We start from the raw sequence: 16,465 nt of genomic DNA, 5'->3' as shown, positions 1-16,465 counted from the left end.
GCCTGAAATCTTTCAAACTAAAAAGTTGAGAGGAAAATAGTTAATATTTTTGAGGTGTTGATACATTTTTGTTTGGTACTAAAAGGATTATCATTGGGTTATTGAAAAAGCAGTAAACATGATAAAAGCAGTGTGACATGATAATTGAAGTATGATTTAATTTACAGCTATGCCACTGAAATTAATAAGCTTCTTTCTATTAGTTATATCTACTTTTTCTCTTAAACTTCTTTGATTTAGACTAAGCACCACAAACTGGTAGCCAACACAGGAAATCACTATCTTTTTTAAATTTGTGCTCTGAAGAGTACACGTACCCTCCATCTCCTCAGAGTCCCTAGCACTCCCTATAATCTTCCACTTAGCCCACGCCACTCTTCTGCATATCTGGCTCTGCAGGCATTTCAATTTGTAACTCATGATTTAAACTACACCCAAACTTTTTAGATGCTAATTCTTGACACGTATCATGTATACCAGTTGCTACTAGTTGCTTAATCAGTATCCATTCACTTCTTCTTTTACACTAATTTTACTTAAATTTTGTTTAGGGTAACATGATATCCAGTTAAAAACATCCAAAAGCCGAGAATTCCTCATCACTGTAGATGGCTCAGATACTTAGTTCGAGCCAAGCACAAACAAAAGACTGTGTATGAACCATGTTTTCTAGTTTCTATACCTGATGCTTTGGTATCTAAGACTGCTGACTAGAGAAAGACTACTTCTAAAGAGACAGTAAAAGACTTACCTGCAAGTGCAACCTTCATATGCAAATGAACCCATTCAAAGCCATACCCCAATCTTGGCTTTACCTGATTTTTACACTGTCCTAACCACCCAGGCTAGCATCAGACAACGAGAGGTGGCCCTCATAGCCCAGAGTCCCATATAATTATTTAAATTAGATGATACTCTGTTTCCCTGCCTTGCCCATTCATTTCCAAGAAAACCACAAGAAAGGCTTTCCAGCAGTTCCCCTAGCTCTGCCTTCTGCCCTCCACCAATCCTGTGTGGTCCTGTGTGGCGCAGTGTGCCCTTATTTCTCTCTGGAATTTTAATTCTCTCTTCAACAACTATCATCTCCTGGTCCCTGGGCCTCACCATACCTAATGAAACAACAAAACTACATTTCAAAACAGAGTAGAGCTTCTAGGAAGACTCACGTGTTCCTGGTAAAAAGGAACAGGCTCAAACAGCCTACACCCTTTCCCGTCTGCCTTTCTCCTTTTCTTCCTGCTCACATGCAAACACCTCGAAGTACAGCAGCTGTCTTATGAGTACAGACAGGAAGCCATACGCAAAGCACGACCAAGAAGGAGCAGAGAACAGGGGTTCCTTGAACAGCTGCACTAGCCCTGGACCGACTGCCCCTGAGATTCTGTTACAGAAGAAAAATGAATTTGATTACACTGCTGTTTGTCACATCTGTTACTTGTAGCCAAAGTAATTATGATTAACACACACTACTCTAACAAATGTTATATTGATACTGGACACTGACAGTAAATTTCTTTATACTCAGCCGGTCAGAGAAGGAATATTAGAAAACAAAAAAGTTAACTAAACTGAGCATTCAAGTACAGGTATATTTTATTATTAAAAGAACTGCAGAGCACACAGCAGAAGCTTAGAAAAGAAATTCTGAAGAATACAATAGAAGAATACACTGAAATCACTCCTATCCTTTGTTAAACCACTTCTATCCTTTGTTAGCAACAGCCAAAATGATGGTAATTTTTCTTCAGATACTATAAAAAAACCCTTTTGCTTAAATTCTTCATGCTGTGTCTTGAATGGGGACAAAGCTCTCTGTTTTTGTTATCACATTTGTATTTTACAGTGTGGATCCCGTATCTTTGATTTTTTGGTTTTGAATTGTGTATTTCACGTATTATGATGAAGTTTTCTCCATTTATAAGACATGGTGTTTGTGGAGGGAAAAAAGACATGAAAGCTTAAAAGAACCATTTGTGATTTCTTTGCCAAATATTTATTTTTGGCATTTACTGAAGTCAAACAAAATGAAGAGCTCCTTATGCTACCAGCAGAAACGTTTAAGTGTTTTGAAACAAGGTCTCTGAACTATTTGTTTTTTCCCAAAATTCTAAAAATAAAAAACAAACCTGAATAAAGCAAAAGTAGAAGTAGAAAAGCTACTGGACCTTTCATTTTATTTTGTCCATATATAATATTTACTGACATGCTACAGTCCATGGGGTCACAAAGAGTCGGACACAAGTGAATAACAACAGTATTGACTGAAAAATCAACAGCATTTAACTTTTCTGACAATGTTTCCTAGAGAAATTTCTGAATATCATAGACAGGAATAATATATCTCATGAAGTCAATGTTACCATTTAGCCTGGTTCCTATTAATGGAAGAACAGAGAAGGGGCAAAATTAGTTTTTTTCAGAACAAACTACATAGCAAACCAAGGACTGAGATAATAAAAATTTTCTTGTACAATGCTTTATAATTTCCAGTACTTTCACATAAGATTATCTGGTTTGTTCTATCAACAACAGACAAATTCAAACTATCATGGTAGAAAAATACAGGAAATCATCTGCTATGAGATTTGAGCCTGTATTATGAGAAAATACATAAACCTAAAGAAGCATGGGATCTAGTTAGGCATAATTGGCATAAAATTCTTTCCCCAAATTTAAATTGTGTAGCAAGTAAGTAAAATGTAAAATTAAGAGCCAAACTGAAGACAGACTGGTTACTATAAACCAGTCGACACACCATAAACTCTTCTTATCTAGAGTGCTTCCCAGTATCAGGTCCAACACACACTCCAGAGCTCACACATCCACACCAAGCCTGCCATATATTAGATGATAAATGGACCTTATTTCTCAACAGAGCAAAAGCTAGTTGATAGAAGATGTTTAATATCATTGTACTTGCTGCATCAGAGTCCAACTTCTGAAACTAAGAAAGGACAAGTCTGAGAAAATGGACTTGATTTTAGTCAGAGGCAGACTCCAGTTTATGAATGATCTCTCTTTAAAAAGGTTATTACTATATTGCACGTGGGCTTTGAAACCTGTCAACATACTTTCTCCAATGACTAATGGAGTAAATTAGAGTTAGTTTATCAGGCTACCTCACAAACACCTGCGTAATCCACAATACTAATGAAATATGGATCATTTAGATTTTTAAAAGTAAAATCCAATACTTTCTGAGCTCCTAATTCAAGACTGCTGAATTGTTAGCCAATATAATGGAATTGTGCTGACTTGCTGCCGTTGAAATGTCAACTCACTCAACCTGTTTGGCTTGCAATTCTGCTTACACAGTGAATGCTATACAAATTTGAGAACATCATCCTCATCTTTAATATATTACGAAAGAGGCAACATAGTGAATAAAAACATAAATACAACTTAGTAAGATAAAACAGGGTCTAAATTTCCACTTGGGACTTTGGTAAAACATCTGTTAAAGACTATTCTGTGCAAAGCATTCTACTTAGTGTGTCTAGAAGCAGTTTTCAAATCTGGTTTCTCAACAGGATCATCTTCAGAGCTTTAAAAAATACAGATACCCAGAAACTATCTACAGAATCAAATAACCAGAGAAAAGTGTTTGGACAGAGGTCTGGATGCAAGTGAGAAGGCAGCGTATTCACATCCAATAGTACATAGGGGATGATAATTTAAAGACACTGACTTAGAAATAAACACATATGAAAAGCAATTCACTACACACTTATTAGAATGGCCAAAATCCAAACCACTGACAACACCAAATGCTGACAAGGATGAGGAACAATAGGAACTCTCATCCGTTGATGGTGGGAATGAAAAATGGTGCAGCCACTTTGGAAGGCAGTTGGCAGTTTCAACACTAATATTTTCAACACTAATATTACAACACTAATATTTTCACCATACTACCCAGCAATTGTGCTCCTAATTATTATTTAACCAAAAGAACTGAAAACTTGTGTTCACACAAAAACCTGCAGACGGATGTTTATAAGAGCTTTAATCATAACTGCCAAAATGTGGGAGTAACCTAGATATCCTTTGGTGGGCAAGTAGATAAACTCTGAAACATCCAGACTGTGGAACATATTACTCATCATTCAAAAACCATGAAAATACATGAAAAGAAGCCAATCTGAAAAAAAGTCTACATATACATTCTGTGTGATTCCAACTATATTATATTCTGCTAAAAGGTAAAACTGTGCAGATTGTTAAAGTCCAGTAGTTGCTAGGAGTTGGGGAAGGAAGGAAAGATGAACAGACAGAACATTAAGAATTTTTAGGGCAGTATTCTCTAATACTACAATGGTAGATACGTGTCATTACCTATTAGTCAAAATCCATGGAATGTACACCAAGAGTGAACTCTAGTGTAAACTGGGCTTTGGGTGATAATGACATGCCAAAACAGGTTCACCAAATGCACCACCATGGTAGGGCATGCTGACAGAGGGGAAGATGGTACATGCGTGGGGGCAGAGGGTATATGAGAATTGTATTTTCTGCTCAGTTCTGCTGTGAACTTAATAGAGACTATTTTTAAAAAGAAAGAAAACTAGTACATACTGTTAAATGTTTGTAAAAGTTAAACAGAATCACTGCTGTAATGTGATCATCCCACAAGTCTACTCGTTCTTATCCAATTATCCAATATGCCATACACTCTCCAAACTCAGAGCCTTAAGTCACACGTTCATTTAGCCTGAAGGGCCCTTCCCTTCCTACCACTCACTCTCCACCTACCAAAACTCTAGCTGTTCTATCACTTCAAAGTCAGCTCAATACGTCACTGTTTTCACAAAGCCTTCTCGGACCTCATCTAAATTGTGGGTTCCTTCCTACATCTTTCTGTAGGTGTAGGATTCTTCTGTTTGGCTCAAGGTACTGAAACAACTTTTAATGTGACCTTTTAAAAATCAGAGGTTATAGGGCAAGTTCAATGCATGAAGCAGGGCACTCAAAGTTGGTGCTTTAAGACAACCCAGAGGGATGGGAACCCACTCCAGTGTTCCTGCCTGGAGAATCCCAGGGACGGGGGAGCCTGGTGGGCTGCTGTCTATGGGGTCGCACAGAGTCGGACACGACTGAAGCAACTTAGCAGCAGCAGCAGAGGTGCAATGGGGAGGGAGGTAGGAGGGGGGTTCAGGATGGGGGACATATATACACCTGTGGCTGATTCATGTCGATGTATGGCAAAAACAACCAAAATATTGTAAAATAATTAGCCTCCGATTTAAATAAATTAATTTTTTAAATCAGAGGTTATACCTAAAAATCTAGATTTCTTAGTACCTTTGAGAAAAACAATGACTGTTCCCAGGTACCAACAGTTACTCCAGTACCAGGAATGGGGACAAGTAGCACAAGCTACATTACAGGTCCCTCTCCTTGTGGCCTCCCCAACCCCAAAGCAGTGCCATTCATGATACTGCTGTCATCTGTCATTGTCTCCATGTCATTTTCCTTACTGTCTTCCACTCCACTCACTGGAAGCGTCTGTCCAGCTCCCCTCTCTAGTTACTTGCTTCTGTATCTCTCGTACCCACTAACTGTAAGTTTCCTGAAAGCAAGGACTAACTTCTCTTCATTCTTCCCATCTAACTAGAGTAAATATTCATGAACTATTTTCTGAGTTTGCTAATTAGTCAACAAAATAGGAAAAATGTAAACAATCCATCATGACTGTTGCTCCTTAAGCTTTAGCGGTTGGCAGCACTGCCTCTTTACTATATTTATATCCACTTCAAAACTCTATGCTGTCCTTTTTATACCTAAGTTACGAGTAGGCTCTTTATGAGGTTTGGAAGAGTGGGTTTGAGAAATAGAAAAGAAAGAAATCATGTGTTGAAGGCCTATTATGTGCCAGGAATTAACTAGGCTCAATAACTGAGGGAGGGGCAAAAAACCCTGCAGCTAGAAGTGCTTGGCACCTCCCCAGGGACAAATCTTGTTGGACCAAGTAAAACTAGCATTCCAAGAGAGTGGGTGAGGTTTGGCAACAAGGAAGAACAGTGCAGGGGCTGCCCACATGGCACTAGTGGTAAAGAAACCACCTGTCATTGCAGGAGACGAAAGAGACTGGGGTTCAATCCCTGGGTCAGGAAGATCCCCTGGAGGAGGGCATGACAACCCACTCCAATATTTTTGCTAGGAGAATCCCACGTACAGAGGACCCTGGCGGGCTACAGTCCATAGGTCACACAGTTGCACACACACAAAGGAACAGTGCAGAGTTGCCAGGCTTGGGAGTGGTTACTTTGTATTAATATAAACTTTGTGGAACACTTACAACAGTAGTCAACTGATGCCTGGTGAGCAGTCTGCACTAGAGCCCAGGATTATCCCCACACCTCACTGGGCGCCCCTTCCCTTTTTAATTAGAGCAATAGATTCAATTACATCTGCCTTCAGGAAATCTCACTAGATACCTGGTGCTGTCCTATTTCCTTGAAAGAAAATAGATCATTAAGGAATGTGCCCTATAATCCCTGCTATCAAATAAGGAAAATGTGAAACCAGAAAGAGTAGTTTTCATTAAGAGTATAATCAGATTTAATTAAAGGAAAACCACAAAGCAAATAATTTGGTCTAATGGTATTCTGCTGAGATGCTGTAAAATCTTTAACTAATTTTTAATTTAAGATAGTTGTAGGTTCATGGTGATAAGATACTATTACAAAAAGATCTCTTGTACTGCTTACCATTTCCCCCAGCAGTAACATCTTGCAAACCTACAGTACAGCAGCACAACCAGATATTGATATTGACACAGTGAAGATACAAAACAAATTCCTCATTGCTGTTTTACAGGCACACGTGATTTGCTTCTTGCTCCCCTCACCTCTTCAGTAAGCCCTGGCAACTACTACGTTAGTCCCCATTTTTATAATTTTGTTATTTCAATAACATCATGTAAGTGAAATCATACAATATGTGACCTTTGGAATTGGCCAGGATAATTCCCTGGAGATTCATCCTGCTGCAAAACCTTTTGTTTGGTGATCAGGAACCAGAATTACAACTCAGTAAACAAAGACCTTGGGTTCCCTGAGGATTCACACTAAAGCAAAGGGCACGAGAAATTGAAATTTCACTGTGTTCTATTATCTACAAGAGTTCTAAGCTTTCCCTCCACTGTAAAAACATGAAGACATTCCCACTGCCAAATTATTTTACCACAAAGAATGTTTAACACATTGGAATTATAAACGTAACGGTTGTAACCATGAAGGTTTGTGAAATTTGTTTCCAAAAGACATGACTAATTAAGAGAGTAAAAAAAATCATCCTATTATTAATCACTTATGATAGATATGAATTAAACTCCCTGAGTTTTCTGACTTAGAACTATGTGCTCTCTCACACACCATGAAGACAAAAAAAAAAAAAACCTTCACTGGAATTGTTGTTTGAAACTGCAGCCCTCGTGTGGAGTTTTAAACCACTGCAGAGAAGAAACACCTGTCAGCTCCAAAATCTTGAAAACCACAAGGTGATTTGTTTGTTCTTCAAAGTTTTCCTTCAACACATCTAGTATCATTCACTTCTAATACCCATCAAACTTGGCAACAGAATCTCATCATCGAATGACTATTCAAAAAGGAAAAGCTTAATCCTGACCAGATAATTGACTTCCTATTCCTTACCATTTAAAAAAACAGAAATCAAATAAGCTTGTCTCACATTAGCAAACCTATTAGCAAACAGCAAGCTACAAATAATGAAGGGTCTGTGACCTGGTGCCAAGTTTATAAAACAGAGGCCTAAAATTCACCCATCATTTAACCCAATCCATAGTACTCTACGTTAGTTACACGATTTGTTAAGTAAATTAAAACTCATTAGTAACCAGACATAAGATTTCTAGATGAAGCAGATACTCTATTTCTAATTGAGATGAAATGAGAGAGAGAAGTAGGGAGGGAGAGCGAATGAGGAATAGAGGGGGAGGGAGGAGAGCAAAGGACAGATGGGAGGAAGAAAGGAAGGAAAACTGGAAGGAGAGGGAGAAAACCTCCCAAGCAGTTCCTCCAAAGGTTTGTATATAATAGACTATGGAGAAAATACTATTACTGTCAATTACTATTGTGATAGTATAGTATACTATATTATTACTATGTACATAATATACTATTATGTATATAATAGACTATGGAGAAAAGTAATACACATTTAAGTAAAAAAAAAAAACAAAAAACCAGCAAGTAAACTTGAAGTTTCTCAACAATCCCACTACATATACATACACTCACACTCCTCTAAAACTAATTTCCCCATCACCACCTTGAACCACCTTTCTTTTTTCTGCTCCGAGAGGGGTCCTAAGTCTAATACCAAAGTTCCATTTAGACACTGGTGGTTAATCAGGCTAAGTGACCAGACTCCTTACTCCCTGGTATAGGCTCACTGACACAGCTTTGTTCAGACAGCCCAAGAGAAAACTGAAGGGCAAGTACCCATTTTATCTATGTGTGCCCCGCAGTGCTAGGGTCTGCAGATGCGCAGCATACAGTGGCCAGTAAACAAGACACGTCGAATGTAGAGAAAACAATATATACGTATTTAGTGAGAGATCTACAAATTTCCAGAATGTTACAGGCAAGTTTTCTAACTCCTAAACACCCCAGAGAAAGAATACATAACCCAGTTGCGCTCTGTTACCCAAAATCTTGTTGTGTGTGTCCTTTAAATAACTCGATTTTCTCATTTGAACAATGACGATAAGAGCACCTAACTCAAAAAGTCTGGAAAGGTTTAAAGAAGCTGGTACAGGATCAATGCCTGGAATTCTACACACTATATAACGGTGAGTCACTGACGTTACTAAAAAAGATTTTTACAATAAAAGTAAAGCCCAAGCAGTACCACCAGATGGACCAAAGCTTAAAAGAAATTATTCTAGAAAAACTAAGATCAGAGGTTGGCAGACTTTTTCTGTTAAGGGCCAGAAACTACCATAAATATCGTGGCTTATCAAGGCAACAGGCAATATTCCCAACCCTTAGAGAAAATCTTCTCCCTGAAAGGCTAATATGGGTTTTTTTGTTTACATTTTAAAATCTGAGAAGCATTCTTAGTATGTGGGTCCCAACAACTGCAGGCTGGATTTGGAGCCAGGGCCACAGTTTGCCGACCTCCGGGTAAAACGCTGCTGCTGCTAAGTCACTTCAGTCGTGTCCGACTCTGTGTGACCCCATAGACGGCAGCCCACCAGGCTCCCCCGTCCCTGGGATTCTCCAGGCAAGAACACTGGAGTGGGTTGCCATTTCCTTCTCCAATGGATGAAAGTGAAAAGTGAAAGTAAAGTCGCTCAGTCGTGTCCGACCCTCAGCGACCCCATCGACCGCGGCCTTCCAGGCTCCTCCGTCCACGGGATTCTCCCGGAAGGAGTACCGGAGTGGGGAGCCATTGCCTTCTCCGGGGTAAAAACACTAATGACGATAATCCAGGTCAGTGCTTTTTAAAGGCAGCAGAAGGAAACGTCTGCGAGTTAGTTCAAGTTGACTGAAAAACGTGCTGCCTTCAAACTTCTAAAATCCAGAAAGACCTGGCCGGAGCGGTGGGGAACCTGGGCAGGACCCACAGTAGGGCCTCAGGAGCCCGCCAGGACCTCGCGGTTCTCCGGGGCCGCCGAACCCCCGCCACACTTACTCCCAGAAGCGGCCCGCGGCCGATGACCGTCTCCCCGGGCGCCAAGGCCACCCGGGGGCCGCCGTCCTGCGGCTGCAGCTCGAAGCCCCCGGACATGGCGGCGAGGATTAAACAGACCCCTTCGCAAGAAGCGAGACCCTGCAACCGTTTCCACCTTCCAACGACAGGCGCTGGGCCCAGAGAGGCCCCAAGAAACACAGGGGGAGGTAGAGCAAAGACTGCCCTCGAGTATGCCCCGGCTGCGCGGAGATGGGGCCCCACCAAGGGGGACCGAACCCCGCCCTTCCACTCCGGCCAGTGACGTACTCAGGGAATCCCTTTTCACACCGCCTCCAATCTGTTTTTTAAAAGCCCCGGTTACCCAACCCCCCAACCCCAGCCCTTCTCAACCGCCCACCCGGCTCGGAGGACGCCGGTCCTTGTAGTCCATGACGCCTTCCCTTCTCCTCCACTGACGATCTCAGGCGCCCTGAGAAAACTACCAATCCCAGGAGGCAATGCGCTCCCCTCTCTGCGCCTGTGCGAAATCCGAGTCAGCAAGGCGGGGCTAGAGTGGGTGGGAAGACAGGGACTAGAGGGAAGGATTCGAATTCTGGACAATTTAAATCGCGAATCGAGAGGTAGCAGCTGCCCAGTAGGTAGGAGACGGGTCTTCCCTTTACGCTGAGATCTGGCAGGCGTGATCCGGGGCGCGGCCCTGGCGCTCGCACAGCCTCTGTTCGGCCGACCGGAGCTGCGGTGACAGTCGGTGCTGACAGTTGTTATTGTTTACCTGTCAATGCCCAGGTATTTGGACTCCGACAGCTGCTGTCGGCTCCGGGCATGCCAGGAGGGTGGTTCACATGAGACGTGGGGTCATTCCTTCCGGCCTGTAGTGTCTGCCTGGGGTGGAGGCTCCCCGAGAGCCGGGCGTCTGCCCTGCTTTACGATTCCTCCCTCCGTGTGACACCTGAAAGAGGGGTGACCTGTCACCTAATTAGAGAGGTAATTTAGCAAAGTTTGGTTTAGAAAGAAGAGGATAGATTTCTAAACATCCAGGCAAAATGGGACTTAGAAGAAGAAACATAGTGGAGTTTAGGCACCCCCATCTGTTAAATTCAAATTCTTTCATCTGCCTCGTGGAATAATTGTAACGGGAGGACGTATTTTATCTCCAGTGAGATCTTAGGAGAAATAACAAATGTGCGTTTAAATGCACAGTAACTTTTTCCTAGTATGAGATTCTTTTCAAGAATAGAGTAGTTTGGCTTTAGTTTATATTGATGAGGGCTAGAGGGTGGAAGGGCAAAAACTTGACTTATGAACTTATTTTTTGCAGGTTGCTTTCTTACTTCCCCAAACTCTCAAGAGGAAATCTTATGTTGAACTCAGACATTAAAATTCTGACCACTGTAGCCAACTTGGATCCATAACCAAATGAACGGGAGCATCTGTGGTCTTGGCAGGTTTAGAAATATATAGGTGAGTAGCACATCTAGAAAGGGGAATTTTTCATTAGCTAAAATAAATGAAGTATTAGCTGTATCTGAAACCCCTCCTGCACCAACACCCCTCACTATAAAAGGAAGTACAAACCGGAATAAACTGATCTTAAGTAAATATGAACTGTCTTTATATGCCAAAATACCTCCATGCTTTCAACTAATATCAGGAGCCTATACCACTCACCTTAGGTAAATTAGCTCAAACTGGACTTTCAATCTTTAGTCATGTGCTTTACCTAGATGTTATAAATATTGTTTATAGTTGTTAGTCACTGTTGTTTGATGGCTTAATGACTAGTTATCTTAGTTCATAATTAACTATACATGTGGAATAGCCTCAAGAAGCTATTTCTAAAACACAACTCTTATAACTGATTGAATATTAGAGATTTTGTCAGTATAGCCCAGACCTCAACCTCTTATCCATTTCAGACAGCTTTTGTGTCAAATGTGAGCACCTACCCATTAAGTGCAAGTAGATAAACAATTCTTATATAAACTATTAAAAGTTCATCAGGTTTGTCTTTAAGTCATAAGTTATAAGTGAAAAACTTAAAGACAAGGCATTTGTTCCCACAGACTAGTATTCAGTGTGTTGAGTAGAATTGAAACATATACATTTTCAAAAGTTTTTTCAATCAATACTTGGAATAGAATGTGTTCTCACAATAGTTATTTCTACTACTAAAAATAAATTATAGATTGAATGTGAAGAATCACGTCTCTTTTTCAGATAATTTTCTTTGGGAGTAGAAAAATGTTTAGAAACAAACGCATTTACCAAAAATATCTAAAAAGAAGAAAAGGAGTAGCATGTGTTGGGTTTCTCCTGCGTGCAGTTCAGATGTAGGGCTAGATTGTTCACTCATCATCTCTGTTCATCCTTGTAAGAAGACTCACCAGAGAAGCATCACTGGCTCCATTTGACAGACTGAAGAGCTCAAGTCAAGAAAGTTAAAGTTCATTAAATCTAACCACGAAAGTATCTAACTCAAAGCGGGGTCTACAGTCTGATCTAAAGGCAGTGAATATTTTTAACCTTTGCCTTTCAGGTTATTTATGAGGATAATTCACTAAAATACCAAGCTATGAAGAAAAACTCCAAGAGAAACCATGCTTCAAGAGTTTCTGACATAGAATGGAACTCTGTGGATGCCGAAAGGGAAAAAAAAGAGTGTCCAAATAATTTTGTTGAACTGCTGCCTCCAGAAGTTACTTTTAAAATTTTCAGTCAGCTAGACATCCGGAGCTTGTGCAGGGCTTCAGTGACATGCAGGAGCTGGAATCATGCAATAAGACACAGCGACTCCTTATGGAAACCTCACTGCCTGACTGTAAGAGCTGTATGTCAAAGAGAGATAGACGACGATCTAGAGAGTGGTTATCCCTGGAGGGTAAGTTTAACCTTTGAAATATGAAGTCCTCTTGAAAATACGGTGGTCTGTTTGAGCCACACTCTACCTTCTGGCTTGGAGAGAGGATTTCATATACAGAATGACATACAGAGTGGGTTGGCTTTGGGAGAATGGGTTGGCTTTGGGAGTTAAAGTCCAATTATATTCTTTTCCTGCAAAAAGGATATCTCCCATCTATCCTTCTGAATTTGGGGAGCATTTACCTCATAAACCACAATGGCTACATTTTACTCCACATATCCAAAATCCCCAGCAAACTGTGTTACTCACACTGTTCTGTACGTGCGCACTCACACACACATTTAATAGACATGTGTATCATTGTAAATACTTAATCTTTCCAGCCTTTCAATCAGCTTCTCTAGCTTCAAACAGACTCACTCACCAATCACTGACTACCTTCTTTAACAGTGGTGGTAGTAGTAGTAGTAAATAGTGTTAGTCGCTCTTTGCCATGGACTGTAGCCTGCCAGGCTCCTCTCTCCATGGAATTCTCCAGGCAAGAATCCTGGAGTGGATTGCCATTAACAATGGTGGTTTACTTCTTTCAGGTCATACTACTGAGGAATTACCAGAAGAGTAAAGTGAAACATGAATGGCTAAGTGGCAGATACAGCAACATATGTTCTCCTATCAGCCTACCAGAAAAAATCATGTACCCAATGGATGCAGACACGTGGGGGGAAATTCTAGAAGCAGAACTGGAAAGATAAGCAGAAAACTCTCCTAACTTTGAGAGTTTAAAACTAAAATGACTCTTAGATTATAAAAAGTATGTCTCTAACTGCCCATTTTTTTTGTTTGCCTTTTTACTATTTAACATTTAAAAGAAAACTAAATAGAAAATATAAAAAATAAAACTTTGTTTTTATTTTGCACTTTAGGTAAAATAATGTTTTATCTAAATGTTTCTGGTTTTACTGTAATGTGGAAAAACCATGAAATGTTATTTATTTAAAAATACTATACTGATAGGGTGATTTCAAAATGTATTATTTCATGTATTTGTGTTGGTCTGTTGCAGTACTTCAGCATTTTAATGATTAGAGAGTTTTATTAGTGTTCTCTGCTTAATGATAATTTGAAAATTCAAGAAACCATGTGAAGGAACTGATTTAGAGATTTATTAATTGTTAGACATAGGCTTATGGGCAAAATCCCTAAATGAAATTAATAGCAATATGTTTAAATGTATAATAAATGTATATTTTAATAACTTAAAATTTTCCATTTCAGTGCAGATTGAATTGTCAAACACTGAAAACATTTTGTGTTAAACATGTGGTTTAATTTTAAATGAGTCCAACCAGACTCATTTGTGAGATTAAGTTCCCCATTACTTGCCTACAAACCTCAGATTACTCTCAGGGGCTGAAATGTATGGAAAGTGCCATCAGAAACTCCACGCTGTTTTTCTTGGTAAAACTTATCTTCTTTCTGACATCTTATAGCACCATCTAGTGTACTCCTTGTAGATAACCAAGAAAAAGGACCAGCTCCTTTTTGGTTTTCCACATTTAAAAGAAAGGAAAATATTATTTACAAGAAACCTATATACTTGAATTTGTTAGAATTTATAGCTTTATAGGAACCTTTAACTTTTGTTCTCTTTTACTTAAAAGTAGATGACACATTACTCACGCTACGAGATTGTTCAGTCTGAAACTGTGATCAGCACCATAGGTAACGTGACTACAAAACATTTTAGTTAGTATGGGATTTTCTTCTTAAATTATGCTCTATTGCATGAAAAGTAAGAGTCCAGGAACTCAATATTTAACAAGTAGAAAAATATGAGGAATATGTCCCACTCTATACAGATTCCCTTTGTTGAATCAAGTAGGTGATGACTGGTTCAGTTCAGTTCTGTTCAGTTCAGTCACTCAGTCATGTCCAACTCTTTGCGATCCCATGGACTGCAGCATGCCAGTGTTATCTCCTACTGTCTTCTTGGGGTTGGAAGGGACCTTGAAGATCAGGCAGTCCAGTCTCTAGGATTATTCAGTAATCCCCACTATAGGAATGTTCTTCTTTTCACTCATCAGCAATTTTCTTCGTAAATTCTTTTGTGCAGTGTATCATCCTAACCTGGAAACCATTCCTACTTTCTACCATTCTGCATTAAGTGACCCTTTTAAGGTTGTGTAGTTCTTTGTACATACCATTCTCAAAGCTGTCATACTACATTAAATTTTCTGTTTGATTTGTGTATCTCCCCCATTAGATTGTGAGCCTCTTAATGGCAGGGACCATTTATTTATTTTTGTGTTCCCAAACCTGGAATATAGTAGATATTTCATAGAATTGTTAAGTTATTTTTATATTATTTATTTTAATCCTACCCAGAATGTAAAATAAAAATAATTCAACATATTTTAGTAGATAATATTATATTGAAATACAGTGTACAAACCCATAAGATATATGGGATGCTTAATATTAATGCTAATATATGAAGAATTATTCTTGTTTTCTTAAAAGCTGTAAGAGAAAAATAGTAAAGAAGAAATATTTTTTGAATAAACACTTGAAAATATACTTCACCCAAAAGCATCATTCATTTTTACTTATTGTATCACCCCAGTTTTAAATATTGTTATATGAATAATCTTTGGTTTTTGTTTTATACCATTTTTATACCATTAAAATAATTCTTTGTATAATAAGTTATTACTGTGATTACAGTCTACACTGAAAGGAAAGTTTTGGAACTTAATGATAAATATATGAAACGGGTTTAGAATGAATTGTGCATTTATCAGATCGAGTCATTAGCATCTGAGAAGGTGTGTGGGTGGATTCAAATGAAAGGAGTGCTTTAACTCAGAGATTAAAAAAACATATATATACAATCTATAAAGAGGAATTTCCAGTGTTTCTTAATGTTTGATCAGCTCAAGATCTAGTTTTGTTGTTGTTGTTGTTGTTGTTTATAGAAACCTTTTCTCAGTTGCTTCTAGTTTATAACTCAGTCTTCAGTTCAGTTCAGTCACTCAGTTATGTCCGACTCTTTGCGACCCTACAGACTGCGGCACACCAGGCCTCCCTGTCCATCACCAACTCCCAGAGTTTACTCAAACTCATGTCCGTTGGGTCAGTGATGCCATCCAACCATTCAACCATCGTCCCCTTCTCCTCCTGCCTTCAATCTTTCCCAGCATCAGGGTCTTTTCCAACGAGTCAGTTCTTCGCCATCACATGGCCAAAGTATTGGAGTTTCAGCTTCAACATCAGTCCTTCCAATGAATATTCAGGACTGATTTCCTTTAGGATGGACTGTTTGGATCTCCTTGCAGTCCAAGGGACTCTCAAGAGTCTTCTCCAACACCACAGTTCAAAAGCATCAATTCTTTGGCACTCAGCTTTCTTTATAGTTCAACTCTCACATCCATGCATGACTACTAGAAAAACCATCTCTTTGACTAAATGGACTTTTGTTGGCAAAGTAATGTCTCTGCTTTTTAATATGCTGTCTAGGTTAGTCATAACTTGTCTTCCAAGGAGCAAGCGTCCTTTAATTTCATGGCTGAAGTCACCATCTGCAGTGATTTTGGAACCCAAAAAAATAAAGCTGGTCACTGTTTCCATTACGTCCTCATCTATTTGCCATGAAGTGATGGGACCAGATACCATTATCTTCCTTTCCTGAATATTGAGTTTTAAGCCAACTTTTTCACTCTCCTCTTTCAAGAGGCTCTTTAGTTCTTCTTCACTTTCTGCCATAAGGGTGGTGTCATCTGCGTATCTGAGGTTATTGATATTTCTCCTGGCAATCTTGATTCCAGCTTGTGCTTCATTCAGCTCAGTGTTTCTCATGATGTTTCTGCATGTAAGTTAAATAAGCAGGGTGACAATATACAGCCTTGACATATTCCTTTTCCTATCTGGAACCTGTCTGTTGTTCCA

The 16,465-nt window shown here is 39.4% G+C and overlaps 2 protein-coding genes across 4 annotated transcripts in view; one reads left to right on the top strand and one right to left on the bottom strand.

Annotated features, from left to right (window-relative positions):
• APLF (aprataxin and PNKP like factor) overlaps positions 1 to 9,960 on the bottom strand; it is a 93,241-nt gene extending 83,281 nt beyond the window's left edge. The window contains exon 1 of one of the 2 annotated variants that reach the window (XM_027555668.1): positions 9,661 to 9,960. In XM_027555668.1, the coding sequence (XP_027411469.1) occupies positions 9,661 to 9,756 (96 nt within the window). In that variant the 5' untranslated portion in view covers positions 9,757 to 9,960. The remainder of the gene's footprint in view (positions 1 to 9,660) is intronic. The other variant, XM_027555669.1, reaches the window with a different exon arrangement.
• Positions 9,961 to 10,201: 241 nt separating this feature from the next.
• On the top strand, positions 10,202 to 15,094 carry FBXO48 (F-box protein 48). 2 transcript variants are annotated; one of them, XM_027555666.1, is made up of 4 exons: positions 10,202 to 10,298; positions 10,979 to 11,121; positions 12,197 to 12,538; positions 13,111 to 15,094. In XM_027555666.1, exons 3-4 carry the CDS (start codon positions 12,233 to 12,235, stop codon positions 13,270 to 13,272), a joined length of 468 nt encoding a protein of 155 aa, XP_027411467.1. In that variant the 5' UTR covers positions 10,202 to 10,298; positions 10,979 to 11,121; positions 12,197 to 12,232; the 3' UTR covers positions 13,273 to 15,094. The 2 variants fall into 2 exon arrangements, with proteins under 2 accessions (XP_027411467.1, XP_027411468.1); XM_027555667.1 differs by lacking the exon at positions 10,202 to 10,298 and adding an exon at positions 10,305 to 10,446.
• The last annotated feature ends 1,371 nt before the right edge of the window (positions 15,095 to 16,465 follow it).

This window comes from Bos indicus x Bos taurus, chromosome 11 (assembly GCF_003369695.1).
Source record: "Bos indicus x Bos taurus breed Angus x Brahman F1 hybrid chromosome 11, Bos_hybrid_MaternalHap_v2.0, whole genome shotgun sequence".
Taxonomy (NCBI): domain Eukaryota; kingdom Metazoa; phylum Chordata; class Mammalia; order Artiodactyla; family Bovidae; genus Bos; species Bos indicus x Bos taurus.
Note: the sequence above shows the minus strand (reverse complement) of the source record. Positions and strands in the feature narration are given on the sequence as shown.